Source organism: Electrophorus electricus, chromosome 8 (assembly GCF_041902795.1).
Source record: "Electrophorus electricus isolate QZ-2024a chromosome 8, ASM4190279v1, whole genome shotgun sequence".
Lineage (NCBI taxonomy): Eukaryota > Metazoa > Chordata > Actinopteri > Gymnotiformes > Gymnotidae > Electrophorus > Electrophorus electricus.
The window spans coordinates 8,927,501-8,953,022 of record NC_137504.1 but is presented as its reverse complement, the minus strand read 5'-3'; the positions used below and the strand labels follow the sequence as shown (position 1 = coordinate 8,953,022).

The window sequence follows — 25,522 nt, the reverse complement described above, 5'->3', positions numbered from 1 at the left end:
TCTATATTGCTCTTACTTGGCATGAAATCATACTGCTACTCACGAATACTCACTTCTCTTCTAAATCTCACTTCCATCACCCTTTCTCATAGCTTCATGCTGTGATTGACAATTTTTTAAACACTAGAAAAATTTACATTAAATTTTTTCATTTTAATATAAAATGTTTCTATCAGAGTGATTTTCTTGGGTCTGCTTCTCTCCTCCTTGACAATCTCTCTTACCCTTTAAAATCCTGCAGCTCTATACAATCACCAAGCACTCCAAGAAACTCTCTGAAGGCAGGAGTCTCCTCACTGTTTCCAAACAGCTCCTCTTCTGATGTCTGCATGGCACATAATTTAGTGCAGAATAGTCAAGAGAGGGAAGCTCAAACTAGGATAAAAAGATACAGGTGGAAGTCAAAAGGGGAAGAGAGAAACAAACAAACAAACAAACAAACAAAAAATCACTGCGACAAAAGTAGAAATATGACTATGGATCTCAAAAGGGAAGTGGTTCATCCTCAAGTACCATAATGGTACTGTGTATTTGCAAAGGACTAAAATGCAGTGCACACTTGAATTTATAAAATCACTTACACATGCTCATTTTATAAAAATGCACTTACCTGGCCAAACGTCTGGTAGATGACACCGAACTTGAAGGTGTTGTTAAGCTCATGATCATCATAGCTCACTATTAAGTGAGACCCCTGTGAAATAAGAACATTTCAGCAGTCATCTTCTGTCCTGTGGCAGCAAGGGTGTGTCATGTAAACAAAGCATTACTGAATGTCCTGTTTATTAGAAGTTGAACAACTGAAAGGCATAAAAAGAGCAAATATTAAGTTTGTAACTATTCCATGCCTTATATGGTCTTTTGGTGATCCTGTAAGAGTTTTCCATTCAAAGCAGTAATTTTACAGTAAGCCTTTTGCACTAGAATACGTGTGTTTAGCAAAAAATGCTACCAATTCCTTTTTGCAACATATCTTCTAAAAGTACAGTTGTATGATATTTTTAAATTGAAATTTATCATCCAAGGTTACAAGCTTTCATTTTGTGCATTAAACTTACCTTAGGGTACAACACAGGGCTGAATTTCAAGGCATGAATATCTCCACAAAGCAGCTAGACAGAACAGACAGCAACCGTACTGAAATCCGTTATGGTTCACTGACTCAAACCAAAGTCTAATTCAGTGCACTGAGATAAAATGGCATTAACTTAAGCAAGCAATGCTAGCATGAAAATGAATTAAATTATAATAATAAAAAGGACATAATGGAAAATTCCACGAATTTTGTCTTTAAAGTTCTGTTCAAATGAAAGCCTTCCTTTCACAGAAGTAAGATAATCACCTTGACTAATTGAGGGATACTGGGAAGCTCATTCAGACCTACAAGAGAGAGCCTGTTATAAACAGTCTTTGATGCAGTCCTGAGGGAAGGAAAGAGACAAACACCCAGAATGTAATACAGATGCAATATGTGATAAAATGTAGATCACTTAATATAACTGTACATGTGACATCTACACCACAGGGGAATCGTTACCTTAAAATGATGTGCAGGTACTCCTGATCCTTTGTCTCCTCATGTCTGAGGGACAGTATGAGGTTGCCATGGTTACTAGCTGTGCAGTAGAAGTTGAGGTGTTCCTGTGAAAGGGTGAGGGGTAAGTATTTCAGAGTCACTTCTGTCCAAATAGTAGGCTGTTGAGAGAGGTTTCTTTGTATCTAAACCAATATCTCATCTCTAAAATGTTCCCATTGAAAATAATTACTTGAAATAATGTCACTATGTGTATTTGCTGAGGGATTATGTATTGGAAGCGTCTGAACTGAGATGGCTTTTTTTTTTTCTAGTGGAACAAACAGTGGTTGCTGGTAATATATTATCTGATAGAAAGCATAAAATGATTTTAATCTTGAAAATGAATCAAGGCACATTGCTAAATGGGAACAGGAAACAAAACAGTGAGGATTCATAGGTGCATAGACTTTAAAGAAAGAACTGTGCTAATACTTTAAAGAACTATTAGAATGCTCTATTCTTTTCTGATTAAGTTGGTTAAAGAATTTAGTTCCATTTTTATAATGACTGCCTGGTGTCACTAATCCTTTGCTTGTGCTACATTCTTCCCTCTATTAGGTGTGTTGATCAAGCACCAGGTGTTGTCGCATTCGTATAAATAAATGGCTTTAGTCCCTCCGGCTGCTCCATTCTAGTGTTTTTCCAGATATAAGACAGGTGCTTACTTTACCAAGAAAGTGCTTCCGGTAGGCTTGTATGGCATAGTTACTTTCCAGCCGGTATCCAAACTCGCCACTTGAGTTTTCTCCTTCTCCATTTCCTTCATAATAGTAACTGGTTTCCCATGAGTTTTGGTTCAGGGCTGGGGTATCGGAGTCTTCGATCCAGTAACCCCCAAACCGTGGCTGGATGACCTGTGGGTATGGTGCACCTTGTTTCAGCACCTAACACACAGTAAGCAAATAAATTCTCAGAATTTGAAGGTTAAATTAAGTCTGGGAATAATGATTCAGAGCAGACTGAATCTAGTCAGTATGGGCATTAATCAGTTAAAACAAGAAAAAAAAAGGTACAATTTGTTCATTAAGAAAAACAGGCTAAATTGGTTAAAATTGTATAGCTTTACCTGTTCTATACTGGGGTTGGGAATATAGTCATCCTACAGAAATAAAATAAAGAAAATAAAGGCAATTTTAAAAAAATGCTAGCACAAGACCCAGAAAATAAGGTCTCAACATAGATTCACAGGCACAAAAACCCAACCATATACAGTAACACATACACTGGAGAAAAAATGAATTGATAACATTGGAGAGATACTACAGTCAGATATTAAACCCATTTTCCTTAAAATCCTTAAAATTCAGATTTTTTTTTCCCTGAAGGAAACAAATTGTTTCCTTCAGAGTGATGAGTCAGGCTGAGAGGTTGAGCATTCACTGACTGGGATTTGCAAACTGTTCAAAGTTGTAAAATTTGTATTATTAGTGACATGGCCATGGGAGCTACTCTAGTGAGTCTGCATGATAGCATTCTTACTGGAAAAAAAAAATCTGAAACTGGCAATTCAAAAGGTTTTAACCCTTACTTCCATCTTCTCCAGTGAATCAAAGAATTGTGTAGTCTGTGGAGAAGAAAAAAAAAAGTTATTTATTTATTTGCAACAGAGCAGCAACACAGCTGAGCCTAATAAAGACAATGTGAATCATGAAATATTAACTACTTGGTGTAGACTTTGGCTTGCTGCACCTGTACCTCTCAAAAATACAGAAAAGCAGATGACTAAAATTAGACAACTGCAGTGAAATTTTTTAACTCTCTCTAGCTTTGCTAGCCTGCACTTTGTTGTAAAGGCACAGTAAATTAAAAGACATAGAGTAACTCATCTTACCTTCATGGAAGCAGGTGCGGTTCTTGGGGGTGAAGGTGGGTAGTCTGCCAGTGGAACACCAGAGGTGGTCAGCAACTCCTGCTTCCTGTAATGTAACATTACTATAATATACACATTTACCTAAAATAGCATTGCATCTCAAATTGTATGCAGTCACAAAAGCTATAAAAAGATGGATAGAGAGAAAATGTTTGATATTTAATATAATATCCATTGCAAGGCCTTAATCCATGAACCTGGACTCTTGTTCAAACTCCCAGCTGCCATCTCCTCTTACTCAATATGAAATGACCTCACTGCATTCCATCATCATATAGTTATTAAAAAGATGGACCTCACTTTAGTTATTTGGACAGAGCTCTTGAAAAGTTGAGGTTCACGGAGGTTCCTGGTCAGGTTAATATCAATATATTAATATTCTTCGGCTTTGCACCTTTCAAGACATGGTACAAGGGATGGTAAGTAAGTGTATGTGTATATATATATATATATATATATATATATATATATATATATATATATATATATATATATATATATATATATATATATATATATATATATATATATATGTATGTGTGTGTGTGTGTGTGTGTGTGTGTGTGTGTGTGTGTGTGTGTGTGGTGAGATTGAGTGAGGGGGAGTGGGAGGGAGAGAGATGAACATGTTAAAAATACCCACCAAATCCTTCATAAGATCTCTGTAGAGCTTATGAATAGATTCAAAGGATTCATCATCTCTCTAGTTCTTATTAGGTAGGTAGTGACATAATCATCCATTATATTTAATATAGAGAAGAACTGTCATAAATCCATCCTTAGACATAACAGATTATATATTTGGGTAATGCAAACACATTGCCACATAGAAATATTTGGCAAAATCAATCCATCATTTACAGTTCCATAAATACCAACAAGAACAATATTAAGGAAGTACTACCTTACAAGACACAAACTGCCAGTTAACCAATTTCAATTTCATCCCAGCTTGCGCAGAAAAAAAACTTGCTTAAAGTGATTTATGTCTTTATACAATCTTTATTGCCCCACAAACACACAAATTAGGTGAAATTCAGGTTTGACATTCTTTTTTAACTTCAAATTGTTGTTTCATCAAATTCCAAAGTAGATCCCAGAGCGCAAGTGTGTAATATAGTATTATTGTGTCCACAGGAGTTTTTAATAGGCATGGAACAAGTGAACAAATGTTATGTTCACTGCATATCATTGCAGTTGATTAACTTGAAAACTAAAAATGATTAAAAGGTTTGCTAATCCTGTATATTTAATGGATTAGCATTTTAGCTAATTATACTTGATGATAAATATTACATACCTTTCCACTCACATGACTAAACACTAGCTCCTATTTACACTATGAATGAAAGGTTTAGGTGTTCGATTTAGTCATATGTTTCTTCAGTAATTGTGATACGATGGAATTTCATTCATACCTGCAAAAATTCAGAGCAATTGTTTTTGCTCTTTCCTCAAAGGTTAATCTCATAGTTCACAAGAGATAGCAAGCAAAAACAAAAAGTAAAAAACATCTGTACACCTCAGATTTTAGAGTCTTCTTATATGTAAGTGACAACATTTATAGATTTGGTGCCTGAGACAAACTACCCTACGGCACACAGTGCAAGTATAACTGTGTATATACACCTCTGATAACAACTCAGACTGATTTTACTATGGAGAAAAAAATGCTCCTGGCCCCAGCAATAAGATAATGCAAGTTTACCAGTCACAAATATATTAGCCTTCAATATGAAAGTGGATCACAGAGGTTTCAGAGAAAATCAATAAATCATAAATCGAGGGAGGGAGGGAGGCAGAAAACCCCCCAAAATGGCTGAAGAACCAGCACAAGACAAATTCTGACTTGTACATTGATGTAAACACTTAGTTCTGCTTTGGCTTTAAAATAGTTGACTTTTACAGAACTTCAGGAATAAATGTTCAGGTAAAACATTCAGGATATTGGAAATAGCAAATGTAAGAATCATTTATATTAGCTACATAAACTTCAGCACTACCAAGCAGTACCTAAGAAATACACTTCTACTGCAGGTAGAGAAACTGCCAATCTCCTATCTTACAGAATTGACAACAGAGGGAAGTGAAACAGATGTGACCGCACAAGCTTTATCCCCAGTGCCCCCCCATCCTCCTGCCACTCCCACTCCCCACTTGCCCCATTAGCAACCTCACCCACCGCTGGCTGTCCGTCGCTTGGAGCCTCTCCCTTTCCCTGCGCTGCCTGCGGGAGCGGTGCAGGAGTCCGATGAGAGCCACAGCTGCCCGGATACCTGCTCGCTTGCAGCGCACTCTGGATTTGAACTCAGACATTGGTTCAATCCCTAGTCCCCAGCTCTAGTCTCAGGCTCAGTCTGGCTGCTCACATTACAGCAGCACTGGCAGGTTCGGCTGCCAAAACTGCATCGTCACTATTCCACTATGTCCTGAGATGCATGGAGACTTCCTGTGTGTGTGTGTGTGTGTGTGTGTGTGTGTGTCTGAGCATCCTTCACCGCAAACACCTTTCTCTCTCTCTCGCTCTCTCTCTCTTACACACACACACACTTGCTTTGTCTCTGTTTCTCATGCCCTCCCCAACCCTCCCCTTTGGCTGACATTTTACTGCATGTCTATCTCTCCAACTTATCATGGTGTGCTAGGCACTGACTGTTTAACCTTTGCCATTTTCTCTTGACTTGCTATAAATTTCTAAGATATGCCCACATCACACATTTATTCAGATTCTGTTCAGCACATCTTTGTCCCTCCTGTGTCATCTCTCTATCACATATCCCTGGTATGAGGACAGACTGTGATTATTTATATATATATATATATATATATATATATATATATATATATATATATATATATATATATATATATATATATATATATATATATATAATGTTTGAAAACACAAGCGGAAAAGGTCTTTCCATATCCACTGTACATGTTGCACATAAAAGACTGGGTTTCAAACCCCCCAGTCAGACTGCTAACACCAATAAGAGTCCTTGTGTAAAACACTTAATGGTGCAATTCTCCTACCTCTGAAACATCAAAGCATGAACAAGAGAGTCATGTCAACCCGGACATTGCACAGATTAACAAGGTCTGCTTCAAATGGTAATGAACCAGGACATTTCAATGGTATGTGATGAACCAGGACATATTGATGGCTACTGAAACAAACAATATATGGACAACATGGATCTAATGGAATGCTACTACAGCAACAAGCCAAAAAAAAAAAGGCTGCATAAAGCACGTGAGAGAAGTACGGATGAGGAAAACACCTTCATCCACACTGAAAGACAATACAATTAGTTATACAGTGCTCAAACACTGTGAAATAATGCCTCCTATCACAAATGGAAATGGATAAAAAAGGGGAAGTTTCACTGCTCAGATAGAACACTTAATGCATCTGAGAAAGAACAGACAAAATGCAACTGGAATTAAGGAGTTCCAGAACGCAACACGGACATGTGGAATGGTCCAGTTGAGGGCATGCAGAAGATGACCATAACTAAGCTAACTACTGTTAGCCATCACTGTAGGCTTCCCTGACTTAGTGGCAAGCTACCATCACATAGGAAGATAGAAGATATGAATGCAGCAATAAGCACAATATCAATAACCAGTATAACTGAAACCAACAAACTAGTATATCCTGCTGCAGTAGTTATGCTCAAGACCCATGACTACAAAAAACAACCCATAGGCCACTCCTGCTGTTCCTCTTGAAAACAGGCTGGAAACCAAGATAAAGAAAACCGAGCAAACTGACAGAGCATAACATGGCATGACAGGGCATAAAGATCAAAAATGAGGCCTGGCTACAAAAGAAATACAATGGGCAGTCCAGAAATGAGGGTCTAGAGACTGCTAAACAAAGGTTAACATCACTGTCATCTAGATTGCAGACACACAAAACAAGCAGTGGCCAAAAAAATAAATGCCCTCTTTGTCAATGAACCATCCAAAATATACTCTTGGTTGCAATGCAGCAGAACCCTAACAGAGGATCCATCCAGAGCTTAAACAGAACAGTACTGGAAGAGCATGTGGGAGAATGAATCAAGACATAAACACAAGTGGTTGAGATCTCAAAGCAGGGCACCTCAATCTCCCAGAACAGGAACCAGTCAGGATTATAACAACAGCATATATCCTAGGTCAGAAAAATTAAGAACTGTGCAGCCTCCATCCCTGGCCATACCTATAGGCTGAAGAAATTAACAGGTCTGCATGGAAGACTAACCAAACAAATGAAGCAGCAGCTAAATACAGGCTCACATCCAGGCTGGCTAAAAGAAGGCAGGTCAGTACTAGTGATGAAGGACCCCAACAAGGGCCAAGTACCATTCAACTACAGACCAATAACCTGCCTGCCCACAACATCAGGAATACTTTGCAGCGTTGTGTATACATGTTGTGTGCAACATCAGGAACACAGAAAACAAAAAGAGAAATACCGAGGGCTGAGAGTAGAGTGTAACGCATGAGCGAGTGAACACTCTTGCGAAGTGACGATGTCACTATCTTGGGAAGCCCTAATGAACCAAATGGATGGAATAGAATAACTAAATAATAAGTTTAATAACAGACACAGACTAACAATACGGAATAGAAAAAAGAACAAACAGCCTAACAGGGTGAGGGCAAGAACTAGGTAACAAAGGAAATGAACGGTAAGAAAAGACTAATCGGAGAACAGCAAAGAGGTATAAAACTAGGACAAGCATGGAATACATTGACCAGGCTACATAAGATAGACAAATGATAACCAAGACAAAAAAACACAAGTAATCATAACTCAAAAGAAAACCAGACAACACATGTGTATATAAAAAGGGAAAGAGAAAACAAACAAAAGTGAAGTGACAGGAGAACACCGGACAAGGAAAGAGAGCGGAATCAGACTAGCGAATACTAACAGGGAAAGCAGCGTAGACAAAAACACAGAGCGACAGTACAACAGATAAGCAAATGGAAGAAAACTAGCGAACATGAACAGGTAAAGTAACAGCCAGAGAGGGTAACTGGACCTGGACCGCAGGGAGAACATACACGGGAACAAGAGAGCTCAAGCAGGATATAGCAAAACAATGACCAACAAACATGGGATGCAGGAACAAGGTTTAAATATATTAACTTAAGACTAGAAATGAGGAGCAGGTGAAAGCAAGGACAGGTGTGGAAAACTAAACGAGGAGTGGAGAAAATGAAACTAAGGATTGGAACCAAAATAACACACAAGACAGGGAAACCATGGAAACAGGCGTAAGCTGGAAAAGAGGTAATCAGGAAGCCAGGGAAATGGGAGATGCTCCGGCCCGAGAACATGACAGTACTCTGCTCCCCACCACGTGACTGCCGAAGATGTGGAGCAGGGACAGGACCCAGACGAGACAAAAGGAACAGACACAGAAACAGAAAACTCAACAAGAGCAGACACAGAAACTGGGGCAACAGGAGCAGGCAGAGAAGAAGTCGAGACAGGCCCAGGGGTAGGTACAACACTTGGGGCAGGATGAGGGACTGAAGCACAACCAGAAACATGGTCGGAAACATGGAAGAAACATGGTAGTTTAATAACAGAAACAACAGAAACAAACAAAAAGGATAAGAGGCCAATTCAGGGTGATTATAGATCAGGAAAGAAACATACGAGAGTACTGAGATAACATACAGCAGACAGGAGAACAGAAATAACTTAACGAACAAACATGAACTGGGAGAGCGATACAGACAAAGAAGGCAACATCGACTAAAACAACAATAGAAATCATGTAGGACTAAACAAGAGAATGACAATAGTAAACAGAAAGAGTAACTTAATTTGGAACACAGAGAATGAGTACAACGTAACCAGAAGCGAGGCAGAGTTAGAACATCGAAGATACATAGACCAACAAACCTGAGATGCAGTAACACGGTTTAAATACACAAAGCTAACAAGACTATAAAGAAAGGGCAGGTGAAAACAATGACGGGTGTGGAAAACAAACGAGGGGTGGAGAAAATGAAACTAAAGACTGGAACACACGGAAGAAATCATGAAGTCAGAGAAACAGGAGAAGCTCCAGTCCGCGAACATGACAGTACCCCCCCTTACCGCACTGTTCCCGAAGCGTGGAACAAACCAAATTAAGGCAACCTTAGAAAAAGCCATGAGCAGGAACAGAAGGGCAAGCGACACCAACAGGAACCAAACAGGCAAGTTGAGGAGCAGGTACAGAACCAAGACAAGACAAAAGGAACAGATAAAGAAAGAGTAGACCCCATAGAAGACACAGAAACCGGGGTAACAGGAGAAGGCCAAGAAGTCAAGAGGTCTGGGGGGAGGTACAAGACCAGGGACAAGGCCCCTGACAGGCACAGGGGTAGGGGCAGAATGAGGAACCGAACACAGGATATGACAGGACAAAGGAGTGGGACAGGTAACATGGTTGGGACTGGATCTGGGCACAGAGACAAGAGAGGAAAGAAGAGGAGAAGTGGTAGACTTGGGCATAGCTGTGGGAATGGGGACAGGGGTAGTGGCAAAGACAGAGATTATTCAGACTACAACAGCTACCAGTACAAGAACAAAATGTATAGCAGGCATGGCTACAGACACAGGAACAGGCAGGGGAATGCTAACACCACAAGGCAGGGTCCCAGATCTCATGTAGTTTACATAAACAGGCACAGACACTTGGACAGGCACGAGGATAAACGCAGGAAAAGGAGCTGGCAAAACCAGAACCAGGGACATCCGGGACATCCGGAGGCATGGCAGTGGTGTCCATCGGCAGGTCCATTAGATCTGGAGACACAGCTGTGACGTTCAGTGGTGGTGGATCTGGGGCTGTGGCTGCGGCATCCAGTGGCGGGTCCGGGAGATCCGGAGACGCGGCAGCGGCAGGTTCAGGAGATCCGGAGATGCAGCAGCGGCAGGTCCGGGAGATCCGGAGGTGTGGCAGCGGCATCCAGAGGCAAGTCCGGAGGTGCGGTTGTGGTATCCAGTGGCGGCGGGTTCAGAGGCGCAGTTGTGGCATCCAGCGGTGGCGGGTCCGGAGGCGCAAGTTGCGGCATCCAGCGGCGGTGGGTCCAGAGGCACGGCTGCGGTATTCAGCAGCGGTGGGTCCGATGGGTTTGGCGGCGCAGCTACAGGAACAGACCTGGTAACAGAACGGGCGGCATCTCTCACTCCAGCAACCACCGGATCTGGATCAAGAAGGGCGGTATCCCTCACGCCAGGAACAGGAACTGGATTAGGATGGGCGGTGTATCTCATGCCAGGAACATTCTTGGTCGCAGCATCCACTATGCCGGGAACAGGATCAGGACAGGCGGCATCTCTCACGCCTGGAACAGGATCAAGACATGTGGCGTCTCTCACGCCAGGAACCAAATCAGGATGGGCGGCGTCTCTCACGCCGGGAACGGGAACCAGAACAGATTTGGCAGCGTCTCTCACACCAGGTATGGGATCAGGACGGGCGGCATCTCTCATGCTGGGAACCAGATCAGGACGGGCGGCGTCTCTCACGCCGGGAATGGGAACCGGTACTGACTTGGCAGCGTCTTTCACATCGGGGGCAGGGACTGGCTGGGTGGCGTCTTCCACACCAGAGGCATGGACTGGCTGGGCAGCTATGGTAATGGGTACGGGGGTACTACTGGTTATTGGTTCTAGATGATTTTCGGGGTCTTGATCCCGAAAATGTAGCCCTTAACATTTCAAAAAAATCCCTCTAACGTCCTTATCTCCTCCTCTTTCTGAGTGCTGAGAATGTCCACCCACTGTAAGGCCTTTCCTTCTAAATACTGGCACAAAAAGCAAACCTTAAGACAGTCAGAAGGATTGGGGCAGATGAGGTACTTGAAGCACAGCTGGCTCTGTAATATAAACCCCTCCATGGAACCCTCTCCACTGAATTCCCCAGGGGAACATATAGTGGAGGGGAGAGACCAGGGCTTACCAGTCTTCAGGCGATCTAATAAATCCAAATAAAATGCCCCAGGGTCCATAGTCCCTAGAGACCCATCAAGGCCTACAGCTTGTACGATACTGCCAACTTCAGTAGGACAAGCATTACCAAGTCCCTCTTGGTCCAGTCCTACGAGTTGTGACTCCTCGATGATAGCATCAGGATACTTGGAGTGTGGGCACTTAACAGGCATTTGAACTACATTGGTCTTCTTTGACTGGTGTCGAGAATTCCTTGTCCCTACAGTGCCAGGGGAATTGTTCTGCCTGGTGTGGTTTTGCTGAAAGAACTTGTCTTCACAGCTATATGACCATTGTTGAGGGAGGCGTGTACTTGCTGTGTTCTTAGTGGGTTGGTCATTTTCTAATGTGGGTGAGGTGGATAACGAACACATGTGCACCTTGGACCAGCACCTTGGGAACCAGCACCTTGGACTTGAGCACAAGCAGAATCAAAAACAGGAGAAGACATAGTAAAAATGATAAACAGGACAATGTCAATAAAGAAATAGTTTAATAACAAACACCAGAAACAAACAAAAAGGATAAGAAGCCAATTCAGGGTGATTATAGATCAGGAAAGAAACATACGAGAGTATTGAGATAACAGAGCAGACAGAAGAACAGACATAACTTAACAAACATGAACTGGGAGGGCGATACAGACAAAGAAAGCAACATCAACTATAACACCAATATCATTTAGGACTAAACAAGAGATATATCCAAGCGACAAGAGAATGACAATAGTAAACGGAAAGAGTAACTTAATTAGGAACACTGAGAATGAGTACAACGTAACCAGAAGCGAGGCAGAGTTAGAACATCGAAGATACATAGACCAACAAACCTGAGAGGCAGTAACACAGTTTAAATACACAAAGCTAACAAGACTATAAACAAGGGGCAGGTGAAGACAATGACGGGTGTGGAAAACAAACGAGGGGTGGAGAAAACAAAACTAAAGACTGGAACAAACGGAAGAGCTCATGAAGCCAGGAGATGCTCCGGATCGCAAGCATGACAGCGGGGAGAAAATCCATGGGAACAAGAAAGCTCTAGCTGGATATAGCAAAACAATGACCAACAAACATGAGATGCAGGAACAAGATTTAAATACATGAACTTAACAAGACTAGAAACTAGGTGCAGGTGACTGCAATGACGGGTGTGGAAAAATGAACGAGTTGTGGAGAAAACAAAACTAAGGCCTGGAACAAAAATAACACACGAGACAGGGAAACCATGGAAACAGGTGAAAGCTGGAAAACAGGAAGCCGGGGAAACGGGAGACGCTCCGGTCCATGAATGTGACACAGAGCAAGAGAAGATGAGGAAGGTGAAGGCAACATATATATGACACTCCTGCCATAATCTCTATGAATGTGTGATGATGTCATAATCGACAAAGATAAAGCTGTAAACAAGCATCCATGTTGCAGTAACATTTTCTACACACTGGATTTGTGAGCATATCCATCATTCTGTATTGATGGTAACAGTAAAAAAAAAAAATACTACTAAAGAAATTTATCCTAACACATAATTTGTACAATAATTAAATCCTAGGGTGAACGGAGGCAATGCTCCAGACATTACACTAATAAAAGCACAGTCAATGATGACTTGCTAGGGACTTGCCAGTTTGATACTACCTCAGTACTCACTATATGTTTAGTTTCCACAAAGCATGCAACAGCAGCCAGTCCTAATTCTTAAGAAGTTGATAATGTATACTTAGAGCAAAGCTACTGTTATAACAGTAAAATAACCCCATGTTTCTCTTTTTAAGAGCTGCAGTGACTCTGTAGTCAGGACAATAGCAACTGCTGTTGTCCATTACCAGGTGCACTACCCCATTAACACCTGAGCATGAAGACAAACAAAGGAATGCCAGGTATCCATAGGCTAATAAGGTCTGAGTTCCACAGACACCTGCCTTGTTGTTTACTGTAATAGATAATCAACAAAAATAAACAAGTAAAGATTTAAGTGTATATGTTGTCAAAGGATCTATTTATGGTTTGTGCAGCTAATATAAAGCTATAAAGCTGTTCAAAAACAAATAGACAGCCAGCATCTAAGAATGTTCTCTATAAGGACCCTAAGGGGGTTCTGGGGGTGTGTGGATACTGTGGTTCAGGAATAACTGTCTAGTTATCAGGAGAGGAGAACAATCAAAGGAGGTGAAAGACAGCAAGGTGATTGTGTGAAACTCACTGGAGAGAACAAATTGGAGAGAAAATGATACAATGTAATCTCCAGTTCCTAACATGTGGGAAGTGTCTAATTCTGAAAGCACACTGGAGAACAGGCAGAAATGTTATATGTTAATGCAGTTCTCAAAATGACATCAATTTTTCAGATGCAGCTAATAGTTACATTTAAAGAGGGTGGACAGTGGCACTGTTGCATGCATCTGATTAAATCCAAATTGATTAACAAACATGACTATACAGAGTACTGAATATTTATACTTACTGAATATTTACTTAACTACATTTATATATGAAATATAATTTAAGATTCTACAGGATGCTATCCCTGTGGAAAAGAGGCACCTGTTTCAATAAAGCTGTGCTCTAGACACCTGTTGGTAAAGTCAAAGATAAATCAATAGGCACTGAGTGCTGGAGATTAAATGAAGTGTTCTGGGCTGTAGGGGGAGCAGGGTGCTTTATTAAAGCCATTCATTCCAGCAGAGAGACAGAAAAGCAGAGCCTCTCTCTCTTTATGTGATAAGGATGGACAACTGAGGAGATGGGAGACATTACCAGAACCAGGTGTTTAGTACGTATAGCCATGGCTGACTCTCTCTCTCTCTGTTTTCCTATATCTCTCTCTCATTTTTACACACAAACAGACCAGCCCCCTGCAGTTTCTCTTTCACATACAGACATATGCACACACACACACACACACACACACACACACACACACACACACACACACACACACACACACACACACACACAATCACTGATAAGACCCTGCAGAGACACCACTTAGATAAACACTTGATCCCAGACATGTGAAGGACACTCACACACACTCACACACACACTCACAAACACACTCACAAACACAAACACACACACACACACACACACACACACACACACACAGATTCAGCTACCAACTTTTCAGTCATTATGACGTAGGTTTTTGATTGCACAGCTCTCTGTTACGTAAACAGTTTGCTCAGTAAGGGAATTGGAAGATCTGGCCACATAATTCTCCACCTTTTTTGTTCATACTCACATCTTTCTCATCCATTTCTTTGCACAGGCTTTCATTTCTACATTTACAGCAGCCAGTCTCTGCACACGCACTAGAGCCTGAAGTGCAAGGCTGACCTTCAATCCCATTCTTTTCTCTTTATGGCAACCAGTGTCCAACAGTGCTACAGCTGTTCACCTGTTTTCTCCCTGACCTTTTACAGTATGTAATTGCACCTGTTTCTCTGTGCTTCTCTGGGTTAGGGGCTGAGAGTTACTAATGCATTCTGAAGTCATCAATACAGAAATTGTGTAATCATGCAAAAATGTCGTCTATAAAATTGCTTCCATAATTTGTGTTATTCACCTACTGCAAAAGGCCAAAGGCTACTTGCCCAAAACCACAGTGGGAAAACGAGAGAGAACGATAGAAGGAACGAAAAAGAGGGAAATAGAGAGTGAGGAAGTAAGGGAACGTGATGGAGAGAAGGACGGAGACAAAAGGAAATGGAAAAGGAGGGGGAAGGAAGGAGAAAAAAGTAAAAGATGCCAAAAGCTAAAATACAGTCATCTTAAGAGACTAAGATGCAAAAGAAATGTCAGAACAGCAAAACTCTAGAGCTTGCATCAAAACTCTAGAGCTTGCATCAAAACTCTAGAGCTTGCATCAAAACTCTAGAGCGTGCATCAAAAGTCTAGCTAGTATGCTATATATCTTTAGTAGCTGTATGATGTCTGGCCATGTCAGCATGAAAGACTAATGAGCAAGGTAAATGGCAACAAAAGAAAAGAGAATTAAGCTCAATTCACACACAAAATACACTTACCGTGGCCTACAGCACCAAGCTGCCTTTGTAAATGAGCCACACAGCTCCAACTTAGGGAAAGCCACACAGCCTCACCTTCAGTTTCTTTACATTCACTTTCCTGCACCAAAGAGGGGGAATCAAGTTTCTTGGCAGAGATAATTAGTGGAGGCTATAAACATGACTGGGAAGCATGGAAATAACAACAGTGTGTTTTTTCTTGTTGTGCCCTACGCACTCTTTGAGAACCATGCAGGCCTAAGAAACTATTGCTGCTCTTCTCTGTAAGGAAGACTGAGGATCAGAGTATATCTAACTAATCTATAGTTAAACAATTAGTATGTTTCAGCCTACAGAATTTCTCTAATAGCTACTATTGTATTTGTTAGTGTAGTGTTAGGTCCCTCTACTGGTAGGATACTGGTAGTAAATGCTACAGTTGATGTGTTATAGGTCCTTTGAAAAAACAAGGATGTTTTCTCCTTTCATTTTTGAATTTGTATATTGTGCTTGAACACATTTTAATATTCAGGACTATGCACATTAGAAAGCTGAAAAACCCAATTTTAAACAATGAACTTACACAAGCTAATAAATAAACCACAGCATACCACATAGGCAAATCTCATGTGCTGATATATAGTCAAATATTCTCTTTATCAAATAGAGTCATAGAGTGATACACAGAGTCTCCTTCATGACAGTCAGTATTTGTACCTGTATTTGCATGACCATGAAAATAAGAAAACAATTGGTCTGGAAAATCTGATTGTACCAGTTAAAAGTATGTGTTCTGAGACTATTCAACTAAATCTACTGGACAATGCAAAGCTTTTAGAACTCTAATTTCAACTCTCTGTTGCTAAATTTCAAAGAACTGAGAAGAAAAAGTGATTGTCACTGAGTGCAACCATTCACCACTGTTCAACAATTTTCTCAAAGTTCACCCTAAGACCCCAAGAAGAACAATAGAATAAGAAATAGTTAAATATCTACAATGTCTTTGCACAAACTGCTAGGTTATTTTGATATCAGTTACTACTGCACAGTGGGACTTTTCAATCTGAAATATGTACCTTGCAAGATTATTATAGAACAATATCTACTATTATAGATAAATACATGTACTATAATAGACCAAACTAAGTCATACTTATGAAGTTTTTTGATACCTTTGTTTCAGACATTTGCTGATTCATGGTTTTTAATGGTAAGCTTAATATGTAGAAGTATAAAGTCAGTAAGACTAATAATTTTAGAAAATCCCTCTGTATGATGCTGGTTGTGCTGCTGCAGCAAGCACTGTGGTTGTTACACTTTCCTCCTTGACAGAGCAGTCCTTACTTTCAGTTTGTAAGGGTTCTTACCAGGCCGAGGCCCCCTCTGGCCACCAGAGGGAGGCCTCGAGTCAGGCACACTACTAATCAGGCTTGATGCCCAACAGCTGGGCTAGACCTATATAAGGCCAATGACGCAGCCACTCAGTGTTGGGTCTTTGCTAAAGATTTGAGCCAAGCTCCTACCCAGTAACTTTGGGTCTTGAGTTCTGTGAGCCCTTGTGCTACTCTTCACTTCTACTCTGTGAGGGTGTCTGTTTTTACACATTCCCTTCCCTCTCATATCTGTCTCTCTCTCCCAAGGCTCCCCTTAGCTGTTACTGTTCCTCCCTGTTTTCTGATTTGTTTGGGAAGTTTTAGTTTGGTTTTCCCCAGTGTATCGGGGCTTCCAATTTTCCTGTGGCGTCCTTGGTTCTCCCTTTTCCCATGCTCTGCATGGTGTTTCCCCTCGTTTTGTTGTCCTCCATTCCTCTGAAGAGCGATATACGAACAGTTAGTTTTCTAGCGGGTGTTTGTTTGCCTTGCAACAAGGCGGCCGGGCTTCAACTCCCCACCTTTAGTTATTTACTTTTCTTGTTTTACCTGTTCTATGATCTAACCGTTTCGCACATGGGCCCCCCATCATTAGAGTGTGGTTACTCCCCCAGTAGACTGTGGGTATCATCACTGATCTGACCAGAGTTTCAGCCCCTGTTACACAGTTATGCGTCTTATCAGAACAAGGCTTCTACAAGGCTAGAGGGTTGGCAGGGAGTAAGTGAGGGTGAATGAGAGAGTGCATAGAGATGAGTGGTGGAGTGAAAGAGAAGCTGTCATTGCTGAGGTGTAGCAGTCTAGAAATAAATGGATGCCAAGAGCACTAAAAGGGGGAAGGATTGAGTTTCAGGGCTTGGAGAGGGCATATTCAGGCTATACTGAAGAGAGCATATTCAGGCTATACTAGTGAGTGCATGCTCAGGGTTTACTGGAGAGAGCATACTCAGGTTTTACTGAAGAGAGCTTATTCAGACTATAGGGGAGAGAGAGTGCTCAGAAGATTGGAGAGTGCATTAAGGATTTACTATAGACAGCACACTAAACTTTTTCTAGGGTGAGCACTCTAAGGCTTTTCTATAGATAGGTATATTAAGGCTTTACTATAATCAGTGTACTAAAGTTTTACTATTCAGAATAATTCAAGTTTACTATGAGTGCGTAAGATTAATTGCTGAATAGGCAATAAAACATTGGGCCTAATGTAAGAATGTGACTGTATTTAAAGTCCATGGGCATGGTGGTTATGTGCACGTCAGGCTTTAGCAGTTCATATTAAATTGTCATCAGAGTAAAAGTCGAGTACTAGTGTCAAAAAGGACAACTACAACATGACTATACATCAGCTTTAATTTTAGTATCCGACCTTGCCATTTAAGATTGGGAAAAAAAACTGTATAAATGAATGGACAACTCTTTTTCTGGCAATCCAAAGGAGGCAACTGCTATGTTAATTCTGCTATGTTCAATTTTTCATTGTACTTAAAGTTCTTTATAAATTGCTTTTACTAAGTAGTTTCTGACCTACTTACTAAAAATGTACCCAGGCTTTCTAACATAAATTGACAACTGTGTGATGACAGTTAACATTAGGCTACTTATCTTCATTTACAAAGATCTTAGTGAACCTACAGTTACAAGTTTGTTTGTTTTTTTGTCACTGTAAAACTTGCACATAATAGAATCTGATACAATGTTAGCACTAGCATAAAAGACGCATACTAATTGTTATGTAATCAGCAACATGCATGCTGTATATTTGCAAGGTGAACTTACCAGGATCTTTGAGACATGTTTGCTGTGGAAATCAGGAAATCAACAGGTCCTCTCTAGTAACTCAAACCAGATGGAAGACTGTACAAAGTGATGTGCTCACGACAGCTACTGATTACACAGCTGTAATCCCTTGCTCTGGATGAGGCATGAGTACAAAGCACTTCACTTAGTTTTTTTTTGTGTGTGTGTGTGTGTGTGTGTGTGTGTGTGTGTGTGTGTGTGTGTGTGTGTGTGGAGAAGGGAGTGAGGTAGATGACTGGGAAGGCAATAAGAGGAGAGGGGGTATGAATGGGCTGAAAAGCCCACAGATAGGATGGAATGCACAAATAGGTTGGAAGGTTGTATTAATGAGGCAACAACTAAACAGAGCAAGTGATCCTGCGAGTACATAGCACATGTACCGGAGCGTTGAATAAATCATAGACTAGGGAGAGTTGATGTTTGACACACTTCAATAAATCTTGAACAGTCCTACATACAAGCACAGATACAGCAACATGAATTCAGCTATAACTAAAGAAAAATCACATACGCACACACACAACAAACAAAAATAAAAAACAACAAAAGCCTCTGATAGTCATATGCTTGGCAAATTAAACTTATAGGAATGTTAGATGCGTCAATGAACATTCATTATGCTGCCGCAAAGATTTCCTGGAAGTGCCAGTGGGTAAATGTTGACACATTTTAACTAGCCTCCAGGCTAGCACTGTTTGTTTCATGCCATGATCTTACAGGCTAACCTTTACCAATCCAGTCTTCTTAATCAAGTGGTAGTGCAAGATATATAATTAACTACTTAATGCAAATAGAAAGTAAAGTATATGGCATGAAAATTCTGGAACCGGAAAAGCCAGAAATGCATTATGCAGACACAATCAGTGTGCACTATATAAGTGTACTGTTCCTTAGCTGTATTGTATTCACCATGCCTGGCCTCCGGAACAGTTAACAGCTTTCTGGGGGAGACTGAACAGCAGGTGAAGAGTAAGATGTAGGGATGCCACCTGTTAGCAAGGTAACTGCTTGCCAAATTTAATCTCCCTAACTCTCAATTGCATAGTGGAGTCATCATTGTTAGGCAAATATCCAACTGTGAGTCCCAGCTATGAGTGTTCCCAACAAAGCTGAATTTATTCTCTGATTCAAGTGGGATTATCACATCTTTTCTATAGTTCCTGTTGTTGGTGTACACATTCTGGGTTGTATTACACATCGAGTTAACAAGCACATCTTCAGATAGTCAGTCTTATGGCTTTAATGAACACTGATTATTGGCAACACAAAAACACACAGGGTGCAGGTGAGGTTTTACAGCCACTACAGGTTTATAGTATTCACCTTGCCAATAGTACTAATATAAATAGAATCACACCATCTGGCTGATCTTTCTCTGAGCAACCTAGAACACACAGGCGCACTGTATGGCTGAATGTAGTAACAACCGTTACATGGCCAACCTAACAAACCACTTTTTTTCATCACACTGTTAGTGTGGGATGGTGGTAGTTGGGGGCAGGTGTGTTAAAAGAAATGCATATTACTTACCGAGTTCGAAGAGCAGTGATGGTAGATTTGTCAATCCTGTGTTCAGAGGGAAAGAAAGTGATTTTAGGATAAGGTATCAAACCTCCATACAGTAAATTTGATATATCATTCAGCATATCCCATGCTTTGCAGTTTTTTTTTTCTGTGTTTCAACACAACTGATTCAACTGATTGAGCAACAAGAAAACAAAAATGCACTATTTGTGGTCAAGAATCCAAAATATACTTAATATCTAATTATCAAAAGCTGTGGGCAAAGAAATAATTAAAATATTGTTTCAAAAGGGGTTTTCTTCCCTACAGAATTTCATCCAAGTGTTATTTTGTTGTCACTACCTGTTAGTGAGGAACTGCGACAGTGCTATTTAGCCTGACATCCATTAACTATGACTATGTTCTCATAAATATCAGCACAATGCAATAAACTTAGTAACAATAAATTGGTGTACATTTTGAAGCTTGAGAGAAGCTTCAGTGAGTATTGCCATCCCTACTTTTTACATAATTGTCAAAAGTAATGAATCTTTAGCCAGGCTGAAATATCATCAGGTGTGCCTAGATAAAGAGAATACTATCCAGGAACAGTGTGCATGCATTTGGAGACTGTGTTTAGAACAGGAGGCTAGTCCACACAAGCCCTAACAGTGCTACGTCAGGCTCAGAGGAACCAAAAAAAGAAGGAAACCTTTCCAATGGCCCAAAAAGTGAATTCATGGAAGTGGGACTGGAAGATGCTAGAGGGACATGGAGAGAGTGAAAGAATGAGAGAGTAAGAAAAAATAAAATTAAAACATATAGGCATATACTGAATATATGTGTAATTCATCTGTCAGGATAAGAGAGAACCTTTTTTCACATTTTCTGTTTCTCTTTATAGATCATAGGTGAGTTATAGGGAACTGGAACATTTGTCAATAGATGGTATGGTTTTTTTTGACTGGGGTAGGGTTGTGTCAGTGTGGGGCCTGTGGTTTGACTGGGTGTGGTGGTAAGAGTGAGAAAGGAAGGGCGTGTGTGCAAGTGTATGACAGATTTTCCCACAGCATGCAAAAAGCTGACATACAGCAATTCCATAAACAGAACATGTTGGCTATGTTCTGAAAGAAACACAAAGTGCTCATTTTATTCTGCAAACTAGTAGCAATTAGTACAAGGGCAACAATGCAATCTTCACACCTACAGTGTGAGTACACCTCTCTAGGTGCTAAGGTTTCCACTAGCTTTGTTCTCTGGACACTTACTCTGTTTTGGTAATGAACAGATCTAGATGTAAGTAAACAGCTATATGCTTGATGGCAAAGGTATCAGAAATAAACATCTTTCTTTTAACTTCTGAATGTCGCGCGCGCACACACACACACACACACACACACACACACACATATATCAGCAAGAGTAATGAATCAGAAGAAAAGTTAAAAATAACCTATTTTTTTGCACAGCAATGGCTAAACTTGTAAAGAAGGTATGAAAAAGATGGAGAATTGTAGTGAGAGATAGTGAAGTAAGTGCTAAAACAAAAAAGTCAGCACCACTATTTCAGCACCACTGTCATAAATAAAGCATTCACCCTCTCTTATGGCACTGACTAAAACAACCACATTCAATATTTCAGTGCACAGGGACACATGTACATTTATCATACCCACAAAGAATGATAAAGTCACATATTTAAATACAAACATAAACATTAGAATCAGAATCTCTTTTATTTGCCAGGTATGGTATGTTACATATACAACATATTTACCTCAGTTAGTGCACATGTAACATACCAAACATACTGACAAACTGGACTATTTACAGTTATACAGTGAGTACAGAGGATAATTAAGAAATGAGACAAATCAAATTATCTATTTTAAAATAAAAGTAAAAAGAACAGAGATTAAAAAAAAAAAGAGAAACTGTGCAAAACTGATGCGTGTATGTGTGATAATACTAATATGTCCTAGAATATTTCTCCTGTATTAACCCGTCTGGCTAGCTGAGGAAAGCATGAATAAAAACAGTGTGTGTGCCAAACTGAGCAGAATGCTTAGAACACTTGCTTAGTCAGAGCATGACAGTGTATCTGGCAGATTACTTGTCACTGAAAAGACACGCTCAGTAGTCATCAGAGGTGTGGCCTAACTTAAAAATATTAGAACATGATATAATTGACAGGATGTAAACTTAACACATCTGGTTTTATTTTATAAGGAACACCTAACCTTAACAATGCTTGATAGAGTTTTGGCCTCAGACATCCCTACTGAAATTCCATACAGTATCAGGTTGTAAAACCTAACTTGGCCGTGTCCTCAACCTTGACTAAAGGTGTTCAGTGCTTCATTTTAAGTGCACATCAGTGATGATAAGCAAATGCATGCTTATATGTAGCAATAAAATCTCTTATTCAAATCATGTACACATACTCTCCGTCCATCACACACAGACGCACACACAAATGCACATCCAGATGCACACATGCTCACACACACACAAACGCTGCCTCCAACACACGTTCACACTTTAGCTAGCACACAGCTCCTGCTCCATGTGTGGTACCTACCATCCAAATCCTCCAAAGGACACGCTCCTCTTCCTCCTCAGCATGCTTGCTCTTTTACTGCTCTTTGTCCGTCCCGCTCTCTCTTTTTAAATGCACGTCTCCAACTGTTTCAATTGCACTCCCCCTTTTTCTCCCTCTACAATCCTCCCTCTCTTTGTGTGTTTGTGTGTAGTATGATCTCTCTCTCTCTCTCTCTCTCTCTCTGTGACAGTTTTTGATTCCTGCACCTGCTACGCTGCTCCGTCTCACTTTAGCGCTCCACTCCACACAAGAAAGCAAGAAAGAGAGGAAGGAAGAGCAGAGGGGTAAGGGAGGTGGGGCTGGATGCAGTCATTTCACCATCTCTCACCCTCTTATTTTGAATGTGCGTATGTCACAACTGTTTTAATCAAAACATATCAACCTTCTCCAGCTATGCAACAAAGAATGATGGCAACAAATAATGGTGGTCCAAAAATCTGACATTTTTTCTATGAAGGAAAAATAGTATCAATTATGATCATTTTTTCTATAAAGAAAACATAGCATTGATGATGACATCAGGACCTTCATATACAAAAGACCATAACCCAAATATTTTTTGGGATTTGCTTATAGTTACATCACCATTGTTTGCAAATAAACATCATTAACAACAACAAGAAGATATGTAACTGAGAGATATAAAAAAATGGATTTGCTTTTTATATCACCACTCCTTGCAAATAAACACATAAACAAACAGCAAATAAAAGGCTAATTTCTTATTACTGTCAAGCAAAAGAATATTGAACAATAAATATTTACCTTGTCTGAATACAGTAAAGGTGATTGAAATAAAAAGTATTTTCAAATCACAAAGTATGAATGTTGAAATATGTAGGATCCTTTGTACTGGTGTTAAGAACTCAAATATCTATTTATCATTAAACCAGCAGTGAAGCCCAGATATTGTGTCAATGTGTTTATTATTAAACAAACAAACAAACAATAGTGCCCCCAGCTGGTGTGAGGCTTCACATACAGAGTGCTCAAACAATAGGTTTGCATTCTTAAACATAGATTACATGAGTTCACACTGTGAGTTTCACATTTTTAAAAAATCATAAATCTTTTCATATGGCTCAGTGCTTTTTAATAATAACTGAATAATGTCAGAATACTAATAAATTAAAATCACAGAAATGAAAATACAATGAAAATTTTTATAACACACACACACACACACACACACACACACACACAGTCATATATATATATATATATATATTCTCCCTGATCTTGTTGATTTTCATGAGGTGATAAAATGCAGGATTTAGTTACTGATTTCATGTGACTGCTAAAACTGAGATCAGAGTCTACTGTACGCCAAGGTTACAATCTACCTCTTTAGATTTGAGTCCCAGTAGGCAGCTTTTCTGGCCTCTTATCGCTCCAAATATAACAATCACTGTTTTTTTCTTTACACAAATGCAGGAGATTTTGGTTCATCCAGTGAGTAATACAGTTAATAATACACTCAAAGTGAGTTGGGGGGACTGTAGTTGTTCTGGAAGAGGGCTAGGTAAATCCGTGTGTTGTCTACATGTCTGTGGTAAGACAGACCTAAATCTTTAAGATTTGGACAAGAGGAAGCATATATAAGTTAAATGAAAGCAGCCCAGTAATTGAACCCTGGGGGGCACCACAAGTCATCGGCATTCTTTCATAAACATTATTTTCTATTTCAACAAAGACTCCAACACCTGTTTCAAGACTATGAGAATTTTATAGCTAATCGTATCAAAAGCTGCACTGAGAGCGAACAGTAGTAAAACTGATACTTTCCCAGTCTGTATTTAAAATTAATGTCATAATTTACGTTAATTAGAGCAGCCTCAATACTATGAGTAAGACGCAATCCTGACTGAAATTTGTCTAGACAGCTTTTTAAGGATAGAAAGCTTGTATGTTGCTAGAAGTCAGTAATTATGTCAATGAACGAATGTTTTGAAATGGGTCTGTGAATACTTAACCGAGGTGTTTCCAGATTTTTCTTTTTTAAAGAGCGGTTTCATAACTGCAGTTTTTTAGTGAGATAGGAAAAACGCTTGATAAGAGTCAGGTGTTTACTGTCGGAAGTATCTCGGCTGCTACTGAGTGAAACAAATTATTTAATAAGTGGAACTGGGTGAAAACAGTTGTGAGTGAAATTCCTGCGAAATGAGTTTGGCACCACCTGTCTTGCGTTGGCTTACGCAGCTCTGTCAAAATTTGAAAATTCTGGGACACACGCGACAAAACAGATTGCGCATTGCTGCCCTAGAGTAAGTGTTGCTCAATTTACTGAATTCAATAAACAATGAAATAATAGTGTAATGAGAAATTGAAATGACTAAGTTTTAGATCGAATGTTGGATTAATAAGTAAACATATACACACAGTTACAGTTATATATGGACATTCTTTCAGTCATTTTTATAACCGAAGCTTTTGGATACTAGATTTCACTAATATTGGCCTGTTTCATGTGAGCAGACGCTGTATGCTTACAAGATAAGTTATGATATATTTGACACACTCATTACAGGTCAATGTTTATTTTTCTTTCAAACTTAAGTAACATAACCTAAAACATTCATCGTTCAACTCAAGTACTTGCCTGGTCTTCCTCTAAGAGCCATCAAACCTCTACAACTTGTCCAGAGTGCAGCAGCACGACTGGTCTCCAATCTTCCGATCGCGTATTTCTCAGATTTTGAAAGAGCTGTGAAACTCGGGTATACTTTTGGGTTTCTCACTCTAGCAGTATGTTTTTAACTCACGACAGAACAGATTACTCCTGCAAACGCTGTATGCTGACGAGACACACAGG

The 25,522-nt window shown here is 40.0% G+C and overlaps 1 protein-coding gene across 3 annotated transcripts in view; it reads right to left on the bottom strand.

Moving 5' to 3' along the window:
• Positions 1 to 23,172, bottom strand: part of rap1gap2b (RAP1 GTPase activating protein 2b) — a 28,266-nt gene extending 5,094 nt beyond the window's left edge. Inside the window, exons 1-11 of one of the 3 annotated variants that reach the window (XM_035526773.2) lie at positions 22,690 to 23,172; positions 20,136 to 20,171; positions 3,408 to 3,492; positions 3,105 to 3,140; positions 2,643 to 2,675; positions 2,242 to 2,460; positions 1,538 to 1,641; positions 1,343 to 1,421; positions 1,059 to 1,112; positions 611 to 694; positions 225 to 325 (exon numbers count right to left, since the gene is read on the bottom strand). In XM_035526773.2, the coding sequence (XP_035382666.1) occupies positions 225 to 325; positions 611 to 694; positions 1,059 to 1,112; positions 1,343 to 1,421; positions 1,538 to 1,641; positions 2,242 to 2,460; positions 2,643 to 2,675; positions 3,105 to 3,140; positions 3,408 to 3,492; positions 20,136 to 20,171; positions 22,690 to 22,733 (875 nt within the window). In that variant the 5' untranslated portion in view covers positions 22,734 to 23,172. The remainder of the gene's footprint in view (positions 1 to 224; positions 326 to 610; positions 695 to 1,058; positions 1,113 to 1,342; positions 1,422 to 1,537; positions 1,642 to 2,241; positions 2,461 to 2,642; positions 2,676 to 3,104; positions 3,141 to 3,407; positions 3,493 to 20,135; positions 20,172 to 22,689) is intronic. The other 2 variants (XM_027003632.3, XM_027003649.3) reach the window with 2 other exon arrangements.
• Between the last annotated feature and the right edge of the window lie 2,350 nt (positions 23,173 to 25,522).